The sequence below is a fragment of the Galeopterus variegatus genome, unplaced genomic scaffold (genome assembly GCF_000696425.1).
Source record: "Galeopterus variegatus unplaced genomic scaffold, G_variegatus-3.0.2 Scaffold630, whole genome shotgun sequence".
Lineage (NCBI taxonomy): Eukaryota > Metazoa > Chordata > Mammalia > Dermoptera > Cynocephalidae > Galeopterus > Galeopterus variegatus.
Window position 1 is genome coordinate 146,029 of NW_007726741.1, and position 17,842 is coordinate 163,870.

Genomic DNA, 17,842 nt, shown 5'->3' on the forward strand with positions numbered 1-17,842 from the left:
GAGAAGCCAGGGGAATAAATATCCCAACCTCTTTCTCCCTTTCACACCTCGAATTTCCTGCCCACCCCCCAGTGACAAGTCTTCCATTCCTATTTTTGAATGCTGCAGGCAGCTGCTTCACAATCGTTTCCTTGCCCCATTTGGCTGTCTCGCCCTCGCTGCCTCCCTCTGCATCCCTCCCTGCTGCGTCCCAGCCCTTCCTTCTCTGAGCTATAGGATTCTCCTGAAAGGTCTCGCGAAAATCCGGTCATTTACATTCCAGTGAAAACTTGCATTTGTCTGTATTAAATTGTCACCAGTTTATCAGGGATCAGAATGGTCCTCAATCTAGTCTCATCTGTAATTTATGGTTTAGAAAGCTCCCAGAATGTCTGGATTGTCTATGAAACCTTGAAAATAACGGCATTATACCACTTTCCTCCTTGATGTTTAGGTCCTTAAGAACAATTGCTGTGTGCTATGCTTTCATTAAGTAAAGAAAAATCACAGACATCCTAGAAAATGTGTTCCTAAGATGTTATCAGATATTTATACAGGACAAATATTTAGATTGAATTTCTTGATCAGTAAACTTGAAAGCACAGCCTCATTGATTGTTGATTGGAATTAGGTGAAAAATTATGTAAGTCTATATGTATATATAATTATGTTGTGTGTGCATGTGTGTGTGCAAAATATTGCTTTCTGAATTCTAGATTTTCACTTTTAATTCTTTCTCTGTCTGAATACCTTCTCTTTAACCCTTCCGATCTGCTCTTCCCCTTATCTCCTCTGCTCTTTGCCTTGAAGCCATGTGAATTATGTCAACAGGCTCCTACTCCTGTTCTCCTTTTGGGTTCTGCCAATGGGAAACCCAAGCGGAAGACTGGAGGAAGGGAGAAGCGTGAAGTCGAGTATTCACTTCTCTGGTTCATGAGATCACCTAGGGCTGGCTGTTCCCTTGACAGCTGGCCATGATCCTCTCGGTAATCTTCACACTCCATGGGTTCCCAGACTTCTCCCTCACCAAGTTCATTTGAGACAAGGGGTGGAGACAGCGCGTGTGATACTGGCCCTGGGTTCTTGCACTATTCCTTTAGTTTCCCTACACTCTGCCCACATCTTACCTTATCATAAGCCCCTTTGTAAATAAACTCTCCTTCAGTTATGCCATTTTGAGTGTGCCATCTATTTCCTCTTAAGACGGACTAACACTCCATTGTTCATCATTGTAGGTCCCTGACATACGAGGTATACCAGGGCACTTCGAAAGGTGCATGGAAAAATAGGACTAAAAGATAATGCGAATCTTTCTGTAAACTTTTTGGAGTACCCTTGTATGTGGTCAAGGTTATTCCTTTGGTTTACTGGAGAATGGGGTTGTTACAGTCTGCTTAACCTGTTTATTCTTCCTACAGAGTTTCATCATTACCCCACAGGGAGTTTTTCTCCCACAGGATGATAGTTCCACTGTTTACCTTATTTTCTAGCATGGAATACAGATATTTTGTTTTCAGTTGTTTTATTGGGATTATGAGAAGGATGAAAGGTAAAAGTGGACAATAAAAGGAAGATTCAAATCCCTGTAATAAAATATAAAGTCTATTATCCTACGTATATTTTCAAGAAAGAGAATTCTATAATATTTCCTCCCATCCATATGTTGATTACTCTCCTCTAAGTACATTTTACCTAAAATAAATTATTTGGCTTAAAAATTAACCCTAGTTTTTGTTTAGCTGTTGGATTTTAACTATAATGCACTCGAAATTTTTTTTAATGTAATTTGAAAATATGTAAAAATAAAATGTTCTCCTTACTTTAAAATATTAATTTCAGTAACAAAATTGCATTTTGATTTAACACTAATTGCCTAACAATAAAACAGTTATATAGAGATGTTTTCTCTTCATACCACTTGTAATACTATGAAAAATAAAAACAATTGAAATTAATAAAAGGGTAAAATTCTATTTCCATATTGTGTGACCTCTGTATTTACTCTATTAGCAGTGGACAAATATACCGATCACCAGACAAATACTCCTGGATCTTCTAAGGACAAGGCCTCTGGATTTCTATAATTTTAGGTGTTGTGTCTGAGCGACGATTCCTCCTGATATCTTCTATTTCACCATCATCAAGTATAAATGAAGCCAGCACTGGAATCTGAGAAAAATAGTTCTTAGCCAGAATGTGTTTGTGTTTGATCTTGTGAATAAATGAACGTCCATATCCCTGCAAAGAAAAGAAAATCAAATTCTATTAAATGTCACAGATATATTTTGCCAGGTAAAAACACTGTCTTGCCTTACTGCCTGTGCTTATCAGTTCTTTCAGCCCAGAATACACTTTTTTTTTTTTTTACTCTTTCATCTTTCAGAGCTCAGCTTCTATAATGCTCTAACCTAGAAGCCTTCCCTGATTCTCCTTCTGATCTCTCTACGTCCAAACCACTGCTAGTGACCAACCAAATATTCACTCTCTCTTCCATTTGTATTTGGAGGCTTGATTTCATATAGGGTGTCATGTGCCCAACTTTCTTAGCCTTTATTCTAGCTAAATTGGCTAAAATACTCATCCTTTTCAACTAGTCTTTGTTCCACCACTTCTTAGCCCACATTTCATTCAAGGAAAATGAACACATTTCTATTATACTATATTAATTTATGCATGTGCAGAACTTTACAGGTTTTCAAAGTGCTGTTATAGAACCAAAAATTATTATTAAAGACAAAATAAGCATATTATGTTACATATATTCTAAGAAATAATAAGTAACTCTTAAAGAGTAATACAATACAGAAAGATTCAATAACTATTATTAAGTAAAGTTTAAAAACCAAGTTGCAGAATAACTTAACATGAAATAAATGCTTCAAAAAAAGAATATATACTCACATGTATATAGAAAACTTATAAGAGGATTTCAATAAATTATACACAAGACATAGTAGTTATCTCTGAAATTTGGATATAGGGATGGGTGGTTATCAGGAGACTTATTTTCTTTTATCTATCCATCTATCTATCTATCTATCTATCTATTTAATTTATTTATTTTTTATTTCTTTTCTAACCATTAAGGGGATTGCAAACCTCAGCACATACTCAGCCAGTGAGCGCACCGGCCATCCCTATATAGGATCTGAACCCACAGCTTCGGCACTACCAGTGCCGCACTCTCCCGAGTGAGCCACGGGGCCGGCCCAGGAGACTTATTTTTTATATTATGACCTTTTATTCTGTTCAGATTTTTTTAAAACCAATAATGATATTTTTATTACAATTAAAAACCCACCAAAAAATTTTAAAGTACTTTTATATACATAGTTACTACCTAAGTTGATTCATATCAAACACTATGCTGACAACTTTAAATAATGGTCTATTTAGTCCTCAAAGCTTCCCTATGATGAGATACATCATCCCCTTTTTATAGATGAGAAAACTGGAGCACTGAGACATTAACAAACCCGCCCAATATCGTAAATGATAGAGCCAGAATTCAAAACCAGACCTACTTTTGTTCTCTTTACAGATTCTACATTTTTAGCTAATCTTTATAAATATTTATGAAGCAAAGATGGCAGATCTCAATGTCCTGCAGATTGTTGGTGACAGAGATGGGGAAGAACTGGGTCAGTACTGCTGATTTGAAGCCCATAATTCTTCCTACTTTGGCCAATGTGCACACTATGAGAGATCAATCTGCCTCACAAAAATCTTTTTTCATGTATTTCCTATAATCTGTGTCATAATTAAGGGATTCAAGATTATTTTAACTTTCAAATATTTTTTACCTTCCGAGAAAGCATATGTCCCTGCATTAAGGAAATTCTGGAAATGCTTTAACTTGCTACAAGATATAAACTATTCTTAACTAGACTAAATGTTAATACTTAAAAGATTATGACAGACCCAAACCATAAAAAATGCAAATATTTTTGAGTTTGGCTGATTGAGAACCTTACATCTATTTATAGAAATTCAATAAGATTGGCATCCTGGAATTAGAAATGCATGTGAATAGAACATTTAATTTGATATTTCAGTAATTTGATTAAATACACAAAGGGAGTTATGTGGATTAATTGAAGAAGCACTGGAATATCAGCTTTGGGAATGAACTTCATCTCATTGTGGATCCTAGATGAAATGATATTGCTAGTATTGGCTATGCTTCCAGTGATTAAATATTTATGAGGCAGCTCAGTTTACTAAATATAACATTTAACACAGCTTCAATTTCTTGCTGCCCTTTCTTTCAATCCCTAGAGTGAATTTTTTCTTAGCCTGGCTTCTTACAACTCTCAAAAAGTATTCGAAAAAGCTAAAAATTTAACTAGTTTCTTCTATTTACACCATTCCTCCTCTTCCCTGCCCAAAACAGGGAGGGAATAGCACTACTCAAAATGACTATTATATTTGACGTTGTTTCTTTCTTTTCCCTGAGCTGACATCTTGCATGGATTTAAAGGTGCAGCAATTTACTCAATGGAAGGCAGAGAATCAGTATCAGCTCTTGGGATCCTGGGCTTGCTTAGTGCAAATGGAGCTCTCTAGGAACTCATCAGGGGCCCCTCAATTTTGTTCACAAAAATGTTTCACAGATTACCACTTGTAAATTACTGAAATTAAATGTTATTTAATTTTTGCAGTGCTTTCTCCAATCCTAGTTGGTCATAAGCAAATAAAAAATGAAACTTCAGAAATACAGCCCATCTGTATGATTGCTGTTTACAGTACAAAATTGTAAACAAAATTTATTTGAGAATTGAGTGTGCTTTTAGGAAAACTCATGATGATTAATCAAAGGAGGACAGATTCTGGGTTTCATGATAGCCATATGGTGTTAATAATTATTTATTCATTCAGCAAATACTTATTAAACTCCTAGTCTGTGACAATTGTAGGCATTAGAGATATAGACACAAATAAGATAAACAAAATCGCGGCCTTCATGGAACTTGCTATGGAATTATGCTTAAACTAGCTATTAAGAGGGAGTGTATCATGTTTCAGTACTTGTAATACATTCAAATCTCGTTATCTTTTACATGCTTAAACTTCCTTTTAATTTTAATCTCCGCCATACATATTATTTACATATTTTGTTACTGCTAATCCACGAGTTCTGTTTCTTAAGCCATTGGAAGTATTTAAATGATGTATGGAATGTATTGAAAGGCAGTCAAATTATCTCTAATAATTTCAATGATTAACTTCCCAAATAAAGTTTAACTTTCTTACCTCTTCAATATTTTTTAGCTTGAGATGAGCAGCCCCTTCATCTTTGGTAAGAAGAATGCAGTTCCAGGGGGACCACTCCAGGGACTTATCCCATCTGACCATGACCAGGTCATTGAGATCATCCGAGGCACTGAGTACTGACTGGGATGCCCAGATCTTCTCTGTTAGGAACTGAATGTCCTGTAGCTGCATGCCAAAATAAGTTCGAAAAATAATGTTTCCTTCTAAACATAAATTTTTTAAAGATGGTTGTATTACTTCCGAAAAAAATTATATTTAGTATATATTTTTTTAAACTGAAACGTTATTTATGAGGTTTCAGTGGCACACAGCCTTTTATTTTCTGCCGAACTTCTGTTCATTCTGCCTAAACTGCTTTATCAGTCTCACAGTAACGACCCCATCTTTAATTCAGAGTAAGCTTTATATATTTTTTTCAGTATGATAATTGTACCTTAATATAGCCTTAATAGAGATATGGTATTAAATACTTTTCAAAAATTCATTAGTAGCTATCATCATACTCAGGACCATTATAGAAACCTTTTAAGGATTTTTAGGGCCATTTTACAAATGAGAAAGCTGATATTTAATAAAGATCTACTAATTCACTTAGTGTTAATTAAAAGACTGTTGTTTTAATAGAAAAGAGTAAAAGGGGAAATAAAATAACTGTTTAAAACATTTTTAAAAATTTAAACTGTATTAGCTAAAACTCTTGGAATAAATTTTTATCATGAGGTCTGCATATATAAGTTTATAATTGCAAGAGAAGGGCAAACTTCACAAAGAATAAGCAAAGAAAAAAGAACCATTATTTTAAAAAGCTTGTGTGAGAAACCAGGAATCTTTTCTGTAAAATTCATGGAAAAACCTAAACGATTTATCATAGTTAAAAGAAAAAAAAGAACTTGTCACCACCAGCTACTACGGTGTTTCATAAACGGATAATTCAATATTTTTTTTTAGCTGTCAGATTCTTTTCATATAATTGCAAGTGTTATACGTGTTTGAGTGGTTACAAAATGGTCTTACACTCTTTATTATGTACTTGTATGAACAAAAGTTTCCTGTCAATAGTGAATTTCTTTTTATTTTACTTTATTGGTTATGCATATTCATGGTGTACAAAGCTGACCATCACCACTCGCGCACAAGATGTGATGGCCAGATCAATACTATCAGCATGGCCATTACCACAAATTGTGATTATTCCCTATGTCCCTCACCCAATCAATCCCTGACCTCTCTCCCCTTCACCCCTCCCCCACCCCACTGTGCAGTCCTATGTATGCTCTCTCCCTTTGCAAGTCCAACACACCACTGTGGTCTTTCTTTCCTTCTTTCTTTCTCTCCTACCTCCCACTTATGAGTAAGGATATGCAGTATTTTTCCTCTGTGCCAGGCTTATTTAACTCAACAATATTTTCTCCTAGCTCATCCATGTTGCTGCGAATGGCAGAATTTCATTCTTTTTTATGGCAGAGTAGTATTCCATGGTGTATATATAGTGCCAGGCTTATTTAACTCAACAATATCTTCTCCTAGCTCATCCATGTTGCTGCGAATGGCAGAATTTCATTCTTTTTTATGGCAGAGTAGTATTCCATGGTGTATATATACCACATTGTCCTCAAACTAGTCATCCATCGATGGACATTTAGGTTGGTTCCATATCTTGGCTATTGTAAATAGAGCTTCGATGAACATGGGAATGCAGGTATCCCTTTAACATGATGATTTCCATTCTTTTGGGTATATACCTAGAAGTGGGATTGCTGGATCGCATGGTATATCTATCTGTAATTGTTTGAGAAACCTCCATGCTAATTCAATATATTAAGATCAACTAATTCAATCTAGCTTTTACGTAATGCTAGAAAAGATAATACTACAACAGCTGCCAGAAACTTTCCAGTTGTGGGTGGTATTATATAGATAATTTAAGTAGACAAGTATCCACTCAAAGCTGTTCCCTAAGGTTTTATTTTACTTTCTCTGAGTCTTAGTTTTTACTTTTCATATTATTTACCATCATGGTCATATTGAGTATATACAACTTATTACCGTTATCCATGAACACTAGTATATTTATATGCAACTTCGGCTTCTGAAAAAATCATTCATTCATTCAAAAAATATTGAAGGCCTATATGAACTTGACACTGTAATAGCTTATAGAGACATAATGGTGAGCAGGAGGAGAAAAAAGGCATAGTCCTGCCCTCCCAGAGCTTACAGTCTAGTGGAATAGACAGTCATTAAACAATCACACACACACACACACACACACACACACACACACACACACATACACATAAGATTGCAAGACAGACTCTTTGATAGACACAGAATTCAGCCATGACTGGCACCCCTTATTGATCATACCTGCATCAAGAAAGCAATTTTAGAATCGTCTTCATAACCAGCTTCTGTATAATAGAGCCGTTGAAGTAAACACTTGTACTTCAAAAATGATTCTCTTTGTTGAGCCTCATTCTCAAGGTTAATGCAGTTACGACACCGGTAGATACGGTGTGAGGTGGATGAGACTGCAAACTCTGTGGAAGGCAAATAGAGCTGGCAACTGTGGCAGAAGTAAATCTTCTTGTAAAACTTCAATGGGTCTTGAGGGACCTAAATTGTAAAACAAAGAAAGAAAGGTATAAAATCCAGGCTAAATACTAACCAACAGAAGCACCAAGGCCTAACTTATTTTAGAATGAAATGAAAAGTTAGTTAATCTTAAAAGTCATATTATCCCTTAACTTCCTATTCTATACAAAATTTAAATTTCAAGCAGTATTTATTTACCATGCCAAAATACCAAAAACGTATTATTCATCAACCCTTTTTTATCAAACCACAATGTGCCACTCAGAAAATTGACTGAAAAAAAATTAGTAGGCAGAGGCTTTCAGCACCTATTTTTAAGGAGAGTTTAGATTTTTATGGTGCTATCTTACATTAATTATTCCTACAGGAAATAGTTAGATTCACATATAAATAAAAGCACACTAAACAATTGTTCTTCTCATTTCATTTATCTTAAATTTGTATTAGTTCTCCATAGTGGTTGTACTAATTTACAGTCCCACCAGCAGTGCAGGAGCATTCCCTTTTCTCCACACCCTCTCCAGCATTTGTTATTCACCATCTTTTTAATTATAGCCAGTCTAACTGGGGTGAGGTGGTATCTCAATGTGGTTTCAATTTGCATTTCCGTGATGACTAGTGATGTTGAGCATTTCATGTACCTCTTGGCCATTTGTATGTCTTCTTTTGAAAAATGTCTATTCAGCTCCTTTGCCCATTTTTTAATTGGGTTATTTGTTTTTTTACTGTGTAATTGCTTTAGTTCCTTGTACACTATAGATATTAATCCCTTGTCTGATGCATATTTAGCAAAAATTTTCTCCCACTTATGTTGAGTGAAATAAGCAAAGCACAGAGGGATTAATACTGCATGTACTCACTCATAAGTGGGAGCTAAGAGAGAAAGAAGGAAGGAAAGAAAAGCCACAGTGGTGTGTTGGACTTACAGAGGGAGAGAACATACCTAGGGATACAAAGTGGAGTAAGGGAAAGGGGAAGAGGGAGAGAGGTTGGGGATAATTGGGTGGGGGATATGGGGTACAATTGCAATTTGTGGTAATGGGCATGCTGCCAATATGGATCTAGCCTTCACATCTTGGGCACAAGGGGTGACAATCAGCTTTGGATCTCATGAATATTCATAACCAATTAAAAAATTTGCATTAGTTCAATGATAAATTTTCAAAGTTTGAAATTCAAAATCTAAAACAGTAGGGAGGAAATAATTCTAACACAGAAGAATCAATCCATTGATCCTTTATGGACTAAAGTACCATGAATGAATGAATGAATGAATAGTGAACATTTTCAACACAAACTTAATCAGGATGTATATAAACCAATCTTTCCTAACTTATGATACATTAGTACTTCTGGCCTCCAGGAGAGGAAAGATCAAGCAGCAACAGAGTTGGCATTTGATATATGAAACTTTCAAAAATATGGTTTATAAAGAAGAAAATGGGCATCAATGTTCTGTAATATTTTTCTTTTATTCAAGGTAGATTTTAAATATTTACCATATAATCCCCTGTCACAACTTGCCAGAAAGAGTGAATTTTACCAAAGGTAAAATTAAAAAGTGAAGAAAATAACATAACATTATGTAGAAGTTTTGAATTTGAAATTCAGTTATATTACTACAAATATATATAAACTGCATAAGTATATAGATAAGGACTAGAAGGTACCTTGAACAAATAAAACACTGATTTGAATAAGAAATAATGTAATGGGCAACTTTTCTCTTGGACCTTTGTTATATTTTAATATTCCTTTTACAATATAATTGTTTTAAAAAATCAATTAAAAAGCATATAAAAATTAAACAATTTTTATTCCTCTAAAAGTTTTAACTAAATATTGAGATTTTGTTTTGTCAAAAAAGCTAAAAATGTTTAGACAGCTTCTCAAATAAATTATAACTCTAAAATAATCATTGAAATAAAGCACTATTTATAATTCTTTAGCAACCCTCCTAGACTTTACTAAAAGTATCTTAAATAATTTTGCACATTAAGAAGACAATGAAACATTTCTCTTGGCTTCAGAGAGCAAAAATCACCACAGAAGCCTAAGCATGCTGGAGTTGGAGAAGGTAGTTTAATTCAAATAGATGTTATGTTTGAAGTTCTCTCAGAATAGCTACGTGGATATGTTCAGTAATAATTATAACTATGTGAATACAAACAAGGTGCAATATGGAATCTCAAAAATAAAGAATTTAACGTTCTCTGATGTCTCATAAAGAAGACAACATGAGAGTTGAGTCTTAACAAATGAATACAAGTTGGCTGGGTGAAATAGGAGATAGCATTCCGGGTAGGAGCCACAATACATGCAAAAGCATGAAGGTGTGAGAGATCACGATGCACTCAACATAATGCAATGATACTCAATTGGAAAGTTGGTTCAGAGATTAGGAAACTATTAAGGTTAGAAATACAGGCACAGAAGAAGTTAAATGAGTAGTAAGTTTATCAACATAAAAAATAATTATTCAAAAAAGATTCCACCAATAAGATGATCTTCCATATGGATTCCAAGTAAATTGTTAAAGCAAAATTTGAATATACTTCAATTTACTATATCATATTTTAGGATTGGGGGGGGAAATACAGGAAAAAAAGTAGAGTACCTTAAGGTGTCTAACAGCTTCAGGATTAAACAGAGGTGTTTTGATATAATAAAAAAAGAGTGTTGCAATTCTTTTTCTGAGTCCTTCAAGGTTATAATGTTTTACTCCTCTCATCGTAAGGTCAACTTCTCTGTCAATCAATTCTAGAATTTCCTGAGTCAGTTTACACTCATGTTCCTATACGAAACACGAAAACATTCATCAGAAAAATTTTAAAAATCACTGTTTATTTTCAAAATGACTACCCAAGCAAAGCAAAAGCTACATTCCAAAAGAAATGAAACATTGCTGATAGACTATAAATTGGTACAACTAATTTGGAAAAAATTTGGCATTATCTAATAGTAGAACTGAAGATATGTCTTATCTATGACCCAGCAATCTACTCGTATACGCTTTAGAGAAATGTGCACATAGAGCTATTGTTCACAGTAGCCAAAAATTAGAAACAATGAGATATCCATAAATAAATTGATTAAATAAACAAATTATGGGTTATTCATACAATGGAATATTATCTAATATATCAAAATTAATGAACTATATAGTTCTATGCAGTAACAAGCTTAAATCTTATAGATTAATTTTGAGCAAAATAAGCAAGGTACAAAATAATACATATAGTATAATTTCATTAAATAAAATTTAAAAATAAGCAACATTAACCCATATTATTTAGAGATTTATACAGAGGTAGTAAACTATGAAGAAAAATCAAGGAAATGACTACCATGAAAATCAGTATGGTAGTTACTTCTAGGAAACAAGAGGAGGGATTGCGATTAGAAGGGAAAGGGGGACACTGGAAATGTTGGCAATGCTCTGTTTAATATTTGCTAAACTATACATTTTATGTATTTTCCTGCATGTTTATTATCATTCACAATAATTTTTTAATAAAGTATTAAGAATGAGCATGGTTGAATGAGAAAGCCGCAGGTAAGAGTTAAATGATCAATACAGAAGTATTTATAAGTAGTAAAATAGAAGTTCCTCCAACTGCCCAAGGGATGACCAGAAGATAAACTATTTGAATGAAGGAGTCAGACCGTAATACATGTAACTATAAAATAATGCTCTTCCATACTACTTGGTAAAGCTAATCCAAGAGTCTGCATCAGTGGTCCTTGACCCTGGAGGTACATTTTAAAATATTTTAATATTGCCCTCACACTTGAGGATCTAATTTAACTGCTCTGAAATGGGGCATAGATATCATTTTCATTTATTCTCATATTCATTCACGTTCTCTTGTTCTCTCTCTCTCTCGAGCTCTCCATGTGATTCTAATGTGTACTCAGGTTTAAGATTTACTGGTCTGTATTAGCAACTGTCATCAAAATAATACCTATCATTTATGGAGGGTTCTCTATTTGTAAGGCACTGAGATATATATATATATTTTTAAATTTGTATGTATATATATTTTCATGTAGATAGATAAATAGATATACACATATATCTTCAAAGCAATTAATTTTACAAATGACAAAACTCATTTTCAGAAATATTAAATAACTTATTTAAGGTTGTGCAGCCATAAATGAATAGAATCAGAATCTCAGTCATGGTTAAAGACCTTAATCCTTCACCAAAGTATTGTTAAATAAATGCACATATGAATATTTTAGGTTAAACATACTAAGATATGCATGATTTATCTTTTACGAGTCCATCCTTTGGCTTTTTTAATTAACTAGCTACTAGTCTTGATTATGTCAGGTAAGAGGATTTCTACTGTATTCCCTACCCACACTCTCTTTTTGCCATTCTGGCCTTTTTACTGCCCTCCATAAACATCATGCTTATTTCCTACCTCTGGACCTATTATGGCTTCTCCCTCTACACCCAACTATCTCTGTCTTCCAAGGCTGGTCACTACACAAACATCTGTGAAAAGGTAGTCTTGAACAAAGGGAGTCAATGCTTCTGCTCTCAAGATGGGCAGAAATGCAAAATATCTGTGGAGACTTGTCTCTCAACAAGAACCATTTATTCAACTATTTGTGTCTTAAGAGCTTTATGTGTCCAGGCCCTGTGTCTACTCAACAAAACGAATTCTTTGTAGTTAGGGGACAAAGAACACACATGGGGAATCTAAGAGATAGGCTTGTGAAATTCTCAGGCTTGTAATCATGTAGCTCATTTAGATGGACTTAAATATGGCTGATATTTTTTTCAGTTATTACAGTGAACCATGGATTATTATTAGAATATGTATATTTACATGCTGTAGGGAAAGTAAAGGAAAATGGTCAGGGCTCCTCAGATATTCAGAATCTTGCTGAGCATTTGATGTAAATAGGCACATGTGCCCAGGTGTTCCTTGGTTATTTCTAATGTAATTGAGCATGTGCACCTAGGTGTCTTGGGTCATGACTTAAGAATAAAGAATGAGTGGCTCTGATCCATGGGGCCCCCCATCCCTGGCGGGCTACAGGAAGGCTGATACTGTTGCTGCAGGCTGTTGCTGCCAATGCCCCTGGGGTGCTCCAAGAGGCCACTGCTGCTGCTGCTGCTGCTACTTCTGCTATTGCTGCTACTTCTGAGGACTGTGCTTGTGTCTTCTGCCAATGGCTCCCGGGATCTTTCCCAAATACCTAGCATGGAACTGTGTGTGAGGAGTCTGGTGACCTAGCCTGACAAGTGAGGGGTCTGGTGACCCAGACTGTACAATGGGTTTGAAGGGTCTGAGCCCTAGCCCTGACAATACAAATGGAAATTTAGTATAACTAAAATACTGAAATGTTTTGGCTTTAGTTATGAAATGCCTAGCCATATAATTAGCGTAGCTATTGACTCAACCCAACAATTGTAGTAGTGTAGTTTTACGCATGCTCTGGCAATTTGGGCTATATTGATGATCAAAACAGACTGACTATGCTATCACCCAATGCACTGCTTATATACAAACTTTAATTGGTTCATACAGATGATCATTCAGAAACAACCTATATCTATATTTCATAAAATAAAGTGATCATCTGGCAAGTGTCTTATTAACCTCAAGAATTAAAAAGTACAATTCAGAAACCAAATATTTTTAGCTCAATTGCCCATATAATTCACTTATGTTGATAATAATATATGCCCAATAAATAGTACCTTCAATTTGAGCTATAAAACACAAAATCTATACCAATGGTCCTGATGATACTAAGGTTTTCCCCTTTAATTACGAATATAGAAAACATATGCATTGTAGTGAGTGCTGTGGTGTGCTGTGCAGATTACCCCCACTAGAGGACTGAAGCATTCGGTCTGCGAGCTGCAGCTTGTAGCAGCTGACAACTCTCAGCTGAGCCTTTCTCTGAGATTGCCCTCCACTAAAGAGAGTCATCTTGGCTGAAGGTAGCTGCCAACAGCTGAAAAGAACTGCCTCATCTAAGGTCATGCTTTCTTCTCAAGTTCATCCTGAATCAAATAACTAATCGAAGTGAGAGTATAAAGGCCTAAACACTATGAAAGTCTAAGACACCATTTATTTTATGAAAATAAATGGAGTCCTGGCCCACATCCAGCTAACAATGGATCTACTGGGATCACAGAGCAGTGCATAGTTCATTTCCCTGGACCTTGACTAAATAATCGGAATGGAATACTTGTTAGTTGGCACAGCCTCCCTACCCTTGATTTCATGATCTGTGGGATAAGAGCTAACATGATTAAGGAGCCCCTTAAACTGCTCTATTCTGGGAACAAAAGGGATGGAACTAGAAATGGCCCTGCTTGCTACTTGGAGAATTTTGCTTCCTGTCCCTGCATCTTTGAGTTCTTTAAGTTTAGAGGTCCTAATTCCTGAAGGAAATATGCTTGTAGAAGAGGATGAAGCAAGAGTCCTATTAAACTTTAAGCTACAATTACTGTCCAGGCTCCTCAAGCCAAGAAACTTGGGGACAAAAAAGTGTTATCATGCATATAGAGGTAATTGACTCTGATCTTCAAAAAGGAGTGAGGCTGTTATTACCCAATGGGGACAGGGAAGAGTATGTTTGACACCCAGGTAATGAACACTTCTTGATCTATCCTTGCCTGATTTTGACAGTAAATAGATGTCTAGTAGCCTCAGCTTGAGAAGAGCATAGTAATCTGTGGTCAATGACTACAACAGGGGCTGCAGTTTTTCTCATTAATCTTGCTCCTGTAATTTTCTCAAGGAAAAAGGGCCTATCCAAATCTGCAAGAGCTGCTCCCAAAACTTACGACGTAAAGCAAGTGGATTCAAGCAGCAGTATGTATGCGCAGGGTGTGCTGTATGTAGATCGGAAGAACTTACTCTTCCCCTCTTGGCCAATTGTTGGCTGACAACTCTCAATGGAGCCCCTTTCTGAGAATTGCCCTCTGATGTAGACAGATGCCTCATCCCAAGTCACATCTCTTTTCCAGGGGCAGCCACATCCAATAAACTGTCAATGTGGGAGTAAAAAGTCCTGGCCCTTTGCCTCAGTTCAGGACAACTGGGCCTTCCCAGTTTCAGAGTTCCCTGTGAAATTGGCTGAAGTCATTACTAAGACTCCACCACAGTTTAAAGCCATCTGCCCAATCCTGCTTTCTCTACTCCCTCACAGGAGGTAGGCTGATAGTATTCTCCAGTAAACTTCCTGAACACAAACCCCCATCTCAGAGTCTGCTTCCTGGGGAAACCTGACCTGTGAAGTCCACTAACTTTGTTTTCATTAATCTTTTAAAAACAAAGAAAATCAATAATTAACAAGAAAAAAACATACACTGGTACTGTTTTAAAACTGCTAAAAATAAATTATTAATTGAAAAATGTCAAAATATGTATACAATAATTGCTGTTTTATTGAACTGAGTTAAGTATTAATCTCATACTATATATTTGCGTATATTTACATTCATTGCATGAAAATATATTGTATTTAGACTATTATGCTATGTTTACATCTATTATGTATCCTAATATATATTTTGAGAACTTTTAGGTAAAATTAGTGCATAAACCATATCCTTCCCAAACAATACCAAAACAATATAGTGGACAAAATAAAAATTCATTTATAAACATTTATCAAGAATATTTACAATTACTTAAGGCAAAGCAAGCACTTTGCTTGTTTTAGTACTCAACTTTTTTTTTTTTACTGATAGTGAACACTACCCCCAAACTAAAAGAAAGGTAACATACCTTCACAGTGTGTTTAAGTGTTAAGAGTACATCCAGCCTCTCATCTTGAGAGATATTTTTTAGCATAATGCATTTATAGATGTTTTGCAGCTCTCTGGCTCTGATAGTGAACTGTGTATCCATCTCAATTGTTTTTCCATCAGATGTTCTCCATATCTTCGGAGCTGAGCACTTAAAAAAATATTATGTTTTAATAATCAGTTAATTAAAGGCTAAAAATAACAATTTTGTTCGTTCTACTAAGAGTTTACGTTAATATCATCTACTTTCTGACTAAAAGTATCACTAAAACAAGAAAATTAATTGAAGAATTTATAGACTAGGTAAAATTAAAACATTTTAGAAAAAAAAGTGGAGAACTGTTCAGTCTGTAGACATGCAAACATTCTACAGGATTAAGGATTTGCTACTAATTTGTACTAATGGCATGCTGAATGGCTTAATGAGTATATGGAATTATTTGTTAACACCATGGGGGGGAAAATGATGCTATTTAGAATGTTAAATAAATTATCTGCCTGGTTTAATTATATTGAGTGTGTAAAAGTGTGTCTTCATCATGCCTTCCTTACCAATAGAAGACAACTTTTGTAGAGCAATTGTGACAATCCTCAACACATGAGGATATATGTTTAGACCTCAAGATATACCAAAAAGGGACTCTGTGAGTTATGATTGGGTGGCCTATAAAAATAAATCTATAACAAATTCAAAATTCTTCACAAAGCAGTTGTCCATAGTGGAACAGCTATATTTAGCTATCTTAGCAGTGCTGTGGTCCCTGCCTCCTGATGATGGCTAAGACTCTCACTTCCTATTTCCAAATCTGGCTTGATGTGTCCCAACCTAGCCCACCTCTGGACTGAGGGCCAAAGATGGAATTCACTTGCCCTGAACCTCATCTGTGAACTCCAGACTAAGAATTCAGAGACCAGAGACAGGAGGTGGAATGAGTCCTCTACAGGCTTGGGGACACCAGGATAATCTTTAATGATGGTACTCTGTGTTTGCCAATGCCTCTGTTCCCTCCTACTGAGATTTTTAGAGAAGATAGATGCATTCACCTAGAAATTTCACAGCGAAAACTTACTACTTGTTCTTCTACTATAGGGTATAAAGCTGCCCAGTTTCTTCCCCTGATTAAAATCTTCCAGAAACAAGGCCATGTTAATCATGATTGTTAACTGTTCAAATGTTAGGTATTTTTGTAGGCTAATTGGTCATTGCTTTGCAGTCCTTGTAGACCAATTTATGTGATGCTTGCAACCATTTAAATCTTAGGTGTGATATAATTTAAAGTTTAAATACAAGATCTGTGTGTTGGAACAAATCTCAAGAATGTAGACTAGCCAGAGACAAAAGGTTGTATTTAGAATGACAGTATTATTTTAATTATAACATCAATTTACCTTTAATTTTTCACATTTAATATTAACTGTATTACATTAAGAACTGCAAAGCCAGCTCTTAAAAATAGCCCTATATGATATATTTTCAAAATAATAGCATAATATTCTGATCAAAGCTAAAATGAATGTTGTTCAGAGCTAGGAAACTTTGTCAGAAACTTTAGATTCTTAGTTCTAGTTTTAATACAGTAAATGAGAAGCTGCAGCCTTATAATTAATTTATATTATTAGTGCATAAATGTAGTATTAAATAATGTATTATGAATTAGCAGACTGACAGAATTAAGTAAAATTGATTAAAGAGTTATAAAAGAAAAATAGCCCAATAATAAAATATCTTATTTAATTATTATCACTTAGAAATCAAATAATTTCTCAGTGGATATAGCCTTGTTTTGGGTAAGCCTCAGAGTATTATCGAAGTTTAATGCTTATTTTAAAGATCTTTTTAAAAGTGTTAAGGAATAAGCAATCTTAGGCTAAGTTTCATATTGCAATATTCTGAAGTCTAACTAATGTCTTAATTTTGGATGCAATTTTTTTGAATCTGAAATCCTGTGATATATTTCACTTGTAAAGACACACTAACACACAAACACACATACAAGTATGCAGTGACTATTTCAGTCATTCAAGGCAAGGAAATTTGGATTCGTTTTGCTCTATAATTGTTTTATGTTTGTTAATTCTATTTCTCCCAAAAAATTGTAAGAAATAAATTTCTCATGTAATTCTGTATGTCTCACAGGGCCTACAGTACTCATTCATTCATTCAACAAATACTTACTGTGTTTTCTGTATATTAGTCAGTGTACTAGG

General features: G+C 34.9%; 1 protein-coding gene across 1 annotated transcript in view; it reads right to left on the bottom strand.

Moving 5' to 3' along the window:
• Nucleotides 1–1,484: 1,484 nt before the first annotated feature.
• The window catches only part of IQUB (IQ motif and ubiquitin domain containing), a 47,938-nt gene continuing 31,580 nt past the window's right edge, over nucleotides 1,485–17,842 (bottom strand). The window contains exons 8-12 of the mRNA XM_008570773.1: nucleotides 15,615–15,785; nucleotides 10,466–10,642; nucleotides 7,621–7,869; nucleotides 5,233–5,418; nucleotides 1,485–2,217 (exon numbers count right to left, since the gene is read on the bottom strand). Of these exons, the coding sequence (XP_008568995.1) occupies nucleotides 2,035–2,217; nucleotides 5,233–5,418; nucleotides 7,621–7,869; nucleotides 10,466–10,642; nucleotides 15,615–15,785 (966 nt within the window). The 3' untranslated portion in view covers nucleotides 1,485–2,034. The remainder of the gene's footprint in view (nucleotides 2,218–5,232; nucleotides 5,419–7,620; nucleotides 7,870–10,465; nucleotides 10,643–15,614; nucleotides 15,786–17,842) is intronic.